The following is an 11,678-nucleotide window of genomic DNA, read 5'->3' on the forward strand; positions in this document are numbered from 1 at the left end:
AAAGCTGTCTTGTGGAATGGGGATTAAACCTGCTTTGCCTGACCCCTAAGGGTTCAACCGGGATTAATGGGTAGATGTTGCAAAGGGGCAAGTTGAGATACCATGTCACGTCTCCTTCCTACCAGTAAGAGTCATCCCACAGTGGGACAGGTTGTCCTTCAAGCTGAGGGTATGTGGCCCCTCGTTGGGGACATTCTAATGGAGATTCTTGTGTGGCTTAGATGAAAAGTCTTTGGTTCTGTGATTTCGGGTTAGAACAAATCGAGTCTTAGTAAAGTGCAAACTGAATATTATCTGACAATAATAAAGAGCATTGGAAGAAGCACGCCCCCTGCAGAGTGGAGGTGAAATGGACATCCGTCTTCAGGGAGATTTTGTCTTTCTGGTTTGTCCTGGAAACCTGAAGTTGTTTTCTGGAATCTGCCTGGAACTGTGTTGGAGGCCCTGTGAAACCCAGGCAGCCTAATGTCTTCATTGTTGCTTCCTGCCCCATATACCTTAGTTTCCCAATGTTTAACATTTGTAACAGATGTGCACAAATGGTGACAAAAATGAAAACTTGTAAAATGGAGTTGGTGAAGTTGGAACTTTAGCGAGCAGTTAAAGCAAGCAAGCTCAAACTTCCATCTTTGTCCTCTTTGGCCACTTCTGTCCAGAGAATGTTTTTCCTAATAAATAAAGTTTTGTTCCCTTTTAAGACACATAAAAGAGTGATGTGAGGTGAGGATGTGTGCTTTGAATGGGGAGGGGATTTGGTAATGATGTCTTTGAAAGGAGATTTCCCAAGGAATCCTCTTTCTGTTTTTAACAGCAAAGGCGACAGCAGCGGGAATTAATGAAAGCCCTGCAGCAGCAACAACAGCAGCAGCAGCAGCAGAAACTGTCTGGTTGGGGCAATATCAGCAAACCTGCCGGCACGGCGAAGTCCCTGTTAGAAATCCAACAGGAGGAGGCCCGACAAATGCAGAAGCAGCAGCAACAGCAGCAGCAGCAGCAGCACCAGCAGCCCAACAGAGTCCGAAATAACCCAGTGAGTCCCCTTTCTTCAGCACCCATCCCACACGATGCCAGTCAGGTTTCTTTCCATTGTCTCTTCTTCTGGGCCTCTTTCTACCCTTGCCATATTGCCAAACATATTTGTTTTTGTTTCTCTCTAGCACTCTAACCTGCACACCAGCATCGGGAATTCTGTCTGGGGCTCTCTAAACACTAGCCCCCCTAGCCAGTGGGCGTCAGACCTTGTTAGTAGTATCTGGAGCAATGCGGACACCAAAAACTCCAACATGGGATTCTGGGATGATGCTGTGAAAGAAATGGGGCCAAGAAATTCCAGCAAGAACAAGAGCAACGCCAGCCTCAGGTAGGTGGTGGCATGAAAGCCACATTGTGTGCTTCACATGTCATTGGCCTTGTCATCATTGCAGACCTCAGAAGGAAGCATTTGGCCACCTGGCTGTCTTGTCCAAAGGTTGTCTCTTGGTGGTTCCAACCTTGGATTCATATTTCTTTATGGCAGAGGAGTTTGCCTAAGCCTTCTTTCCCCCTCACAACCCCCCCCCCCAAAAAAAAAAAAAAAAGGACCTTAGTGGGTAGATTTAAGGGGAAATTCTTTGGTGGCTTGCTGTGGTTATATAGCTCTTTTTTATTTTATTTATTTATTTATTTTGGTGAGGCAATTGGGGTTAAGTGACTTGCCTAGGGTCACACAGCTAGTAAGTGTTAAATGTCTGAGGCCGGATTTGAACTCAGGTCCTCCTGACTCCAGGGCTGGTGCTCTATCCACTGCACCACCTAGCTGCCCCCACTATACAGCTCTTTATTACAGTGTGCTGCCTCAGAGCATCACTTTCCTCTCTATTTTTCAAGTGAATTAGAAATCCACGGTCACCACATGACTTATCAAGGTGGGATTTGAATTCATTGAACATTGTTTGAAGAAACAATCACAGGCTCCCTTGGCTTATCCTGGATTTCAGACACTTACACTGAGTGTTTTGTTATCCTTACAACTATAAAGTTTTCAGACTTCTTAAATCATGTGGCTAAAAACATCACTCTGCCTTGTCTTGGGTCAAAGGGTATCCTCAAGGTGCTACCCACTGTGAGACAATGAACATTACAGGTATTTGCTGCACTGATTTCTCTTTTTATGAAGTTTGTTGTTCAGCTGTTCAATCGTGTCCAACTACACTTGACTCCATGGACTTGTCCATGAGATTTTCTTGGCAAAGAGATGGGAGTGGTTTACTGTTTCCTTCTCCAGTGTGTCCCTGTTTTACAGATGAGAAACTGAGATAAATAGGGGTTAAGTGACTTGCCCAGGGTCACACAACCAGTAAGTGTCTGAGGCCACATTTACATTCAGATCTTCCTGACTCCAGACCTAGCGCTCTATCCATTGCATCACCTACCTGTGAACCCTTTATTAAGGAATTTGCTGAAATTTTTGCTGCGTGTGTGTGTGTGTGTGTGTGTGTGTGTGTGTGTGTGTGTCTTTCTATGTATATCCATATAGGTCTATAGATACATCCCTTGCTCTCTATCTGTCTGTCTTTCACCTTTGGAAGTAACAAGTTCCCTAAATGTCAAGGGATATTTTATCTGTGATGAACACGTCTGTGCTCACTTTTGCCCAACACCATTCTTTGTAATGGCTTATCATCAGTGTCATGCTCCTTCTTCCTTTTTCTTTCCTTAGCAGGTCTATGAATTCCACAGCCTCTCTCTAACTTGAATGTAAATTAAGTAAACACATTTGCCAGTTTTTGTCACCTGTTTTGAACCAGTTTAAATGGTGTCTGGGTGAAGGACTGATTTGAATCCTGTTGTATTGAGAACAGAAGTCTTTCTCCTTAAGGAATCTGAATCTGCTAACTAGGCCTTAAAGGGACATAAAGAGTGGCCTGCTGTTTGGGAGGAGGCCCCCGCCCCAGTACCCAGCCTCCCATCCCAAGGCCCTCCATCCAAGCCAGCCAGCTTTGTGTGTGTGTGAGCTCTGTGGCGGGCTTAGCCACACCTCTTTCTGGTGACGTCACCTCCAGCTTGTCTCTGCTTTCTCTGCTCCAGTAAGTCTGTAGGCGTTTCTAGCAGGCAGAACAAGAAGGTGGAGGAAGAAGAGAAGCTTCTGAAGCTCTTCCAGGGAGTGAATAAGGCCCAGGACGGATTCACGCAGTGGTGTGAGCAGATGCTCCATGCACTGAACACGGCCAACAACCTAGACAGTAAGGAGCAGCAGCAGAGGTGCTGGGGACAGGGAGGGAGGGAGCGTCGGGCCTGGGGCCGGGACACCCCAGGCGGGCTTGGTGGTGTGAGCGTTAGCAACAGAGATGCTAGGAAAGTCTACGGAGAGCCCTGAGAGGAGCTTCATCTGCTCTAACCAGTGCTGGCCAAGGACCCGGGCTTCTTCTCGGCAGCACATCCCTATTTGCACCTGTGGGGGCCCCCCGCATGGCCACATGTCTCCTTAGCAGTTGTTTTTTCTCTTTGTGTTGCAGTTCCCACATTTGTTTCTTTCCTGAAGGAAGTGGAATCTCCTTATGAGGTGCACGATTACATCAGGGCCTACTTAGGAGACACCTCCGAGGCCAAGGAGTTTGCCAAGCAGTTTCTTGAGCGCCGTGCCAAACAGAAAGCAAACCAGCAGCGGCAACAGCAGCAGCCGGTATGGGACCTGAGGACTTGCTGGGTGTGGCTGTTCTGTGGTCATGTCCAGGTTGGATCACATGACCTGTCTGAGAGGAAGGGGGTAAAGCTACCCGTCCTCTTTCGATGTGTGCTGGTTCTTGTATTTGAAGGGATGGGCAGTCGTTCTGCAGGGAGAGAGGGAAAAGGGCAGGCATTTTAGCCAGGGAAGTAGTGCTGATGAAGAGCCAGGAAAGGCAGAGGGCTCAGGGGCTGAGCACGGCCTTTCAGTTGGAGCTAAAAGGCTGGAGGGAGTGAAATTCTGTGGACTAAGGATGGCCAGATAGGCTGGTGCCCACTTGTGGCAGAGCCGGAGGGCCTGCCAGAAGAGTTTGAACTTCACTCTTCAGAGAATCCTGGTCTTTCTGGTCATCCATGGTGACTTGTCACTCTCCTGTACCCTCCCAGCCCCCACATCAGTTAACACTTTCATGAGTACTCACTCGACAGAGAAAAGCTGCTGACTTGTTCTCGCTCCTGTTATCCACCCAGCTAGCTGTCCAGTTACCATTCCTTCAGGGGCCTCTACTTGAGCCTTCTGGAGAGTGGCATTCAGAGTCTTCTTCAGTCTGGCTCCCCCTCCCCTCCCAGAAGGCCTCTCCTGATTCCAGTGTCTAGCCCCTGGTCTTCTTCATTGGTAGCATTGTCTCCCTCTTGAAGTGCTCAGGAAGTCACTTAGGGTTTGTTGGATTGAATCAGTAGGGATCCCGTTTGCTTTTTTCACAGAGGTGTAATGTGGCCAGTCTGTTAGAAAGGTGGAAGGGAGGGATTGAAAGGAGCAGATTTTATTGACGATACTTGTTCCCCCTCCAAAGTAGGGAGATCTTGAGAACTGAATCCTTCCAGGTGGGAGACAAAGTGATGAACATGTGGCAGGTAGGAGCAGTCCAGGCTTTCCTCAGTCTTTGGGGGGAAAATCAGTTGATCTTCTCTCCTATTCACCCCTATATTAGGTTTATATTGGATTGGCCAAGGAGATATTGACTATTTGCTTTGCAAGGGCAACTAAGTGTCCCAGTGGATAGAGCATCAGGGTTAGAGTAAGGAAGACAAGAGTTCAGATCCTGCCGCCAACAGTAGCTATGTAATGCTGGGCAGCTCACTTTGCCTCTGTTTGCCTCAGTTTCCTTTTGTGGAAAATGGGGATAATCATAGTACCGCCTTCCCAGTATTGTTTGAGGATCAGATGAGATAATTAAAAAGCACTCAGCCCAGTACCTGGCACATAGTAATATATAAACATCAGCTACCAATTGCAACTCATGACATGCAAAGGAACACGAAGACATTAGCTCAGAGTTAAACAAGAACAAGATTTACAGCAGTTGGAGAGTTGTCGGGGTGGTACAGGAAGCCAAGCTTTGCTTGGGGCCTTCCACCAGCCCAGAAAATCCTTCTGTGGGTACGTGTGCCACTGAGCAGAATCACAGACAAGGAGGCAGGTGGTTGAGGGCTCTGTTCCTCTCCCTGCCCAGGCCTGCCTGCCCCACATTCTCCCTTCTCCACAAGCTGTCCGCTGAGCCTGCCCCATGGAGTGTGGGCTTATGCTGCACTATGACCCCCTGGGCATGTGTTCTCCTTTTGCAGGACTCTGTATGGGCCGTGAACCATAGCACACTTCACTCGGTGTTTCAGACCAACCAGAGCAACAACCAGCAAACAAACTTTGAGGCTGTGCAGAGTGGAAAGAAGAAGAAGAAGCAGAAGATGGTCCGAGCGGACCCCAGTTTATTAGGTGAATATTGTGCTAGAGGCAGACCAGAGATGGGTGGGTGGGGGCGCATCCTATTTTTCAAGAAGATAAAAATTTACTATGTGCAATTGATATTTTACTACCTACAGGTAGGTAGTCTTTATAGACCATGGCTTTGGGGAATATATAAAAGTAAATGCATATTTTTGTAGGTTGCTTTACATTTTCAGAGTGAGTGTCATGTTTCTTCCTACCCTGTTCCACCCCCCCCAGGAAAATCAGGCTGGCTCATTGAGGCCAACTATCACAATCTGATAATAATTCTAGACAATAAAGACACATAAGGACTGAGAATTCTGTGCAGGTCTATGTATTGGCCTTGCACAGTAAAGCTCTGAGACATACTTTGTTCATTCATTGGGGGGAGGGGGTCATTGGAAGGTTATTGGAGAGTTTGGTTGTTGTCCTTTGTACTTGAAGAGGATCCAGATGACATCAAGATGCTGGGGTCGGCATTCAGTGTGTCAAGCTGTGGTTGACCAGACCAGCACGAGTTTAGAGATGCTATGGCAGGTCAGGCACATCTCACGATTCTTTGGAGCTGCTGCAATTCCTACCTTCTTTGATACCGGCACCACACTGGCTGGGCATGTGTCTCTGTCTCCCGTGTCTCATGAGAGTCAGAGAAGGGGAAATATTGGAGGAATGTTGCTGAGAAGATTCATTGTGTAAATGGAAAAACAGCTTTTGCATGTGTTAGTTTTCTTTTAGGGCACAGCTGGGTGGTGCAACAATGCATAGAGCACTGAGCCTGGAGCTGGGAGGATTCATCTTCCTGAATGCAGATCCAGCTCAGACACTTCCTAGCTGTGTGACCCTGTTTGCCTCAGTTTCCTCATCTGTCACATGAGCTGGGGAAGGAAATGGCAAATCACTCCAGTATCTCTGCCAAGAAAACCCAAATGGAATCACAAAGTTGGACATGACTCAAAAATTAAGCAACGACTTTTCTTTTAAACCAGTTTGTTTATCCTTATAAGTTACTAATTTCTAGCTGGCCTCAGAGTCAGGAATGCCTCAGTTCCAGCCTGCTTTTGACCCATATTAGCTGTGTGACTGGGACCTTTAGCATCCTACTTAGCTCCTTGCCATCTCTAAATTATAGAAGGTCATCACTGTGCCACCTAGCTCCCCATGTAATTTATTTTTTAAAAAGCTTTGAAGGGGCAGCTAGGTGGCGCAGTGGATAAAACACTAGCCCTGGATTCAGGAGGACCTGAGTTCAAGTCCAGCCTCAGACACTTGACACTAGCTGGGTGCCACTGGGCAAGTCATTTAACCCTCATTGCCCTACAAAACAAAAAAATAAATTACCTCCTTGGCTGAGTTTTGTGATGAGTAGCAAGAAAAAGACAGAAAACTTTCACTCCAAAAAGGATGTAGGCCCCTCTGCAATGAATTAGTTTCTGAAAAGCACTGGCTGAGTGGACTGTGGATTTAAAAAATATATATAAAAATAATCACTAGGGGGAGCCCTTGCAGTTTTAGAAATGAAAATTTGGTCTAATTTCCAATATAATCCATTCTTCCAGTTTCTATAATTTCTCTTACCAGATTTCTGCTATTGGCCAGTGTGTTTGCTTGTCTACATACAGCGTACATAATGGGCAGGGCGTGTGTGTGTGTGTGTGTGTGTGTGTGTTTGTGTTTGTGTTTGGGCCCATTCTCTCTGGAAGGCAGTACACTCTGATGTACTTGGTTCTTTCACTGTGGGTACAAGTTGACATGTCCGTAAAAGTAGTTTGGTACATTTGTTGGAGCTTTAAAGTCCATTTTCCTTATGATGTGTATCTTGTGTTTGTCATTCAAAAGAGGTGATTTCATTGATGTAGTTAGTCCTACCAATCATTCCCCTCACTCCTTCTCCAGTCTGCTTTAAAAAAATAGCTTTGGGAGCAGCTAGATGGCGCGGTGGATAAAGCACCGGCCCTGGAGTCAGGAGGACCTGAGTTCAAATCCGGCCTCAGACCCTTGACACTTAATAGCTGTGTGACTCTGGGCAAGTCACTTAACCCCCATTGCCTCACCCCCCCCAAAAAAAGAAATAGTTTTGTCAGTCGCAGAGACCAGGAAAAAAAATTACTTGGTGATCAGCCTTTTGGTGATGAACCATTGGAAACACAGGTGACTGGGCCTCACATCACCATCACAGCATGATGTCACCATGAACCACCTCCATGCTTGAGGGAGGCATAGCAGCCCAAGTCTAGCTTTGAGATTTTTATTCTTAGACTTAAACCGAACCATGACATCATTGATGGAAGTCCTCTCCCCAGTGGGACACAGAGTAGGTCTCTCTTACCTTCTTGTCCTGGGAAGCTAACTCTTTCCTGGGGAATGTGCTGGAGGCTTCTTTGGGGTCTTTTCAGATTATTTGAGTATCTGGCTCCCCAGCTGCCATCTCTTCTCCCTAGATGTGACTGACCCCACTTTGTTTTACCTGTTACATCTCCTGGTTGATAGCATAAGAACAAACCATTTGGATGGAACCTGTGTATATGTGATGTCATGGACTATGCGATTTTCCAAAATTACAATTTAGTTAAGTAGTTTGAGTATGCTTTAAAATCTGTTTAGAATTTCATGAGGCATTAATTTATTCAAATGTGTTCCTTTCCTATTAGAGTACATATGAAAATATGTATTTTTTCCCAGGACAAAGTAAGATGATTTGTTTTTCGTCATCTAGTTAGTCTCCTTTTCTGCTAGCTAAGTTATGATTTAAGGGGAGGGAAATCCTGCTTATGTACTATAACCTTTTAGTCATCTCATTGAAAAAGAAAAGATCTCTACTGTCAGAGGCAACTGAATATATTCTCTCACAAAATGGAGAATTTGGAATCCTGGAGTCTTGTTCCTAAATCTCTCCACTGTGTGGAATAGAGATGCGCGCCACAATTTCTATGAGTAAGCAGACGTGGGTATTTTGTAAACCATTGCATTTTTTAATTGAGTGGGCATAATCAAACTGTTTGCATATGCCACATTTATGTTTGCAGCTATATGCTGATCATCTGTATTCATTTGAAAATATGTATGAGTGGTAATTTTAAACATGAACTAAATGTAGAGGTTCGCAGACTTCAGAGCTTGCTGGTATCTTTGTGAGGATGTTGGTCCCCCAGACCAGTTGCCTGGGGTCACAGGAGGTGGGTGTATAACACCCCCAGCCCCTAGGCACAGATTCTGGGCTGCTTTAACTCCAGAGCTTGTGCCTCTCCTTCTAGAGAAGGTTTCCTTGGCTTGGGGTTTCCTTTAGATGCCATTAAACTTTCTTAAAAATGCTCCTGGATGTTGGTCCTAAGGCTGGCCCTTATTCATAGTGAGGGCTGAAGAGAGGTGATGGCTAGGATGTAGTTAGCAAATGCTTTTTGGTCGTTTGTGTGTTATGGAGTAGAAAAGACGGTGTGATAATGGCTCATAGGATTGTCTGGAAACCTCGCTCGGTCTTTTTAGCTTACAGACAGTAAGGAGTCCTGGCCAAGACTTGTAGACACCTTGTGTAAGAATTCAGAGGAAAAGGTTTGCTGGTAAGCTGAGGCCTGGGACAGTCAGCATCAGTTCTTTCTTCTGTTTCCCAGGGTCACTCCTCAGTGTTCCTATAGTTTTAAAGAACTAAATAGTACAGAAGGGGGTGGGGCCCTTACAGAATTAGAGGGAGTCGCCCTAGCACCACGGACACAGTCCCTTAATAGTAAACTGCAGAAAACAACTTTCTCTCTTTTAACTAGCCAGCTTAGCACAGTGGCTTTTATTTTAGCGGGGCAGTGAGGGTTCAGTGACTTGCCCAAGGTCATACAGCTAGTAAGTGGCAAGTGTCTGAGGCCGGATTTGAACTCAGGTACTCCTGAATCCAGGGCTGGTGCTTTATCCACTGTGCCACCTAACTGTCCCCTAGCACAGTGGCTTTTTTTATTTGTTTGTTTTTGACGGGGCAATGGGAGTTAAGTGACTTGCCCAGGGTCACACAGCTAGTAATTGTCAAGTGTCTGAGGCCAGATTTGAACTCAGGTACTCCTGAATCCAGGGCCGGCGCTTATCCACTGCGCCACCTAGCTGCCCCCAAGCACAGTGGCTTTTAATAAAAGTTAATTAACTGACTGATAGGAGCTGGCCTCTTTCATGCCCACACCAGTTCTTCTAGGGGTCCCAATCCCTACATCATGTTTTCCAAGAGATGGCCATGACCCATTTTACACCAACACATACAGACCCATTTGGGACAGCCCCTTCTCAGGGATTCCCTAGGGAATAACATCACTTGATCTTTCCTTAAATGCATACTTGCACGATATAAACTGGAAAGGTTCACTCATCACTGACTATTTCTCCCTGCAGGTTTTTCCGTAAATGCATCATCAGAGCGACTCAATATGGGAGAAATAGAGACTTTGGATGACTACTGAGCTCCTGCACACCATCTGGCCGTTTCCCATGTCTGTTAACCATGGATTCTCCACCTTTGGACATCACCCTTTACCATTTACTCTTTGTCACCTTACAACCATCACAGAACCTGTCATCTCAGGCTTTACCTTCTAGCCCTTCCTGTCCAGGACTCTGAGCGGTCCTTGTTGGCAAGCCTCTCGGACAATAGACACGTGGACTGAACTCTGTCTATTGGGTGGGTGGTAGTTGGGATTCCTCCCCAACAAGGATAACTGTAGACGGCAGATGTTCACTGGGCTGTGATTCCATCTGCTGTCTCCTGGAAAGCCCGTTGGGATCTGCCAACAGCAGCTTCCTGTCCCCATCCCTTTTTTCTTCTCTGGGGCAAGGGGGGAAATCTCACTTGTGCAATCATGGAGAGAGTTTATGGTTAACAGATGTCGGTCAATAACAACACACCCCATGGATTGTGACTTCCGTATTCCTTCAGGGCAGAGCCACATGGTGCCCTCCCAGTCCACGAGCGGCATCGGGAAAGCTTAACTTTTGGATAAAGTCAGCAAGGGCTTGGATGGGGGGGGTTGGCTTGGATTGGTTTGAAGTTGCACACCCCTGGCCTGCCTTTTTTGAGCATTCTTCATCAGGCAGTGACATCAAAGCATGCCAAATTCTCCCTCTGGCACACTCCTTCCTTCTTGGACAAAGGAACCTCTGATCTGGGAGAGGGACTTTTTTCTTTAATTTTTCTTTCGTATTAAAAACTGATTTTTCCCATAAATATTTTTACTTCAGAGGAATAGGACCAGTTTGTTTTGGGCCCTTCTGCTGAGAATTTGTCTCGTTTAAGAGGCATCTAGGATCTTTACCCTATGTATGTATTTGTCTAATTTCATTTTGGGTGGGGATGAACCTTGACTCCTGAGTACACGAGCCCGGAACTGTAGCTGGTTCTTCATGACAGTGTGCGCGTCTGTCTGCTTGCAACCCTGCCCTGAAAAGATTCTGGACTGCCATTTTATCCTAACTTGACCGCCTGCAGACTTCTGTTCCAGGACACCGGGGAGGGTCGGGCAAAGGAGAGTTTGGCTGGTTGCGGTTCCCTTGTGCTCCTTCACCTCAGAGCCAGATGTAATCGGCATCACTTGGTAAAGGAACCCTTGGACTCGCTTTGCTTCCGCCCGCCAAGAGTTCAACGACCCTTCTCCCCCCAGAACAAACCCTGCCCCTTGAAGTTGCCCATTGCACTTAGTTTCTGACCTCTCCTTTCTCCTTCCACGTTTTGGGAATGGTCGGAGTGTGCCTGTGGGAGAAAGTGCTACAGCTACTGGGGTGGCTTTGTGGGAAGGTGGCACCTTCTCCTCTCCTCTCTTCTCCCCGTCATCATTGCCTGAAGAAGAGGCTGGAGCTGCTCTGAGAGCAGTTTAGCTTTGAATGATTTTATTTGGTTTATTTTATTTTTATTCTTTGAGAACACCACCCCTCTTGTCCTTGCCCCCTCCTGAACATGTACAGTTAATTCTACAGAGACTGCTGCAAACGTGTATATAGTTTTTGGATCCAGTGGCATGGGGAGACAGGGCACCATCCACCGTGGGGCTCCTGCTCTCCGTTGCTTTGTAAATTCGTAAAGGGGGAAAAAGAGGGAGAGTTAAAATGTTTACAAAACTTTAAGCTCCCTCGGAACTTTTGCCAGTGTGGAGGAAAAATAAGAGAAATAAATAAAAACCGTTGTATCATATCTAAGAGGGCATTTTGTGCTTGCTTTCGTTGAGGCTGACTTTTGCGGTCAATCACTTCTAAGAGTGAAGTCGATCCAAAAGGCCCTTTTTCCTCTCAGCTCCATGGAGAAACCACA

The 11,678-nt window shown here is 46.4% G+C and overlaps 1 protein-coding gene across 1 annotated transcript in view; it reads left to right on the forward strand.

The window, feature by feature from the left end:
- GIGYF2 (GRB10 interacting GYF protein 2) overlaps positions 1 to 11,561 on the forward strand; it is a 171,239-nt gene extending 159,678 nt beyond the window's left edge. Inside the window, 6 exon segments of the mRNA XM_043999298.1 lie at positions 812 to 1,030; positions 1,158 to 1,360; positions 3,067 to 3,221; positions 3,495 to 3,661; positions 5,269 to 5,416; positions 9,773 to 11,561. Coding sequence (XP_043855233.1) covers positions 812 to 1,030; positions 1,158 to 1,360; positions 3,067 to 3,221; positions 3,495 to 3,661; positions 5,269 to 5,416; positions 9,773 to 9,840 — 960 coding nt within the window. The 3' untranslated portion in view covers positions 9,841 to 11,561.
- Positions 11,562 to 11,678: the final 117 nt, after the last annotated feature.

Source organism: Dromiciops gliroides, chromosome 4 (genome assembly GCF_019393635.1).
Source record: "Dromiciops gliroides isolate mDroGli1 chromosome 4, mDroGli1.pri, whole genome shotgun sequence".
Classification (NCBI taxonomy): Eukaryota; Metazoa; Chordata; class Mammalia; order Microbiotheria; family Microbiotheriidae; genus Dromiciops; species Dromiciops gliroides.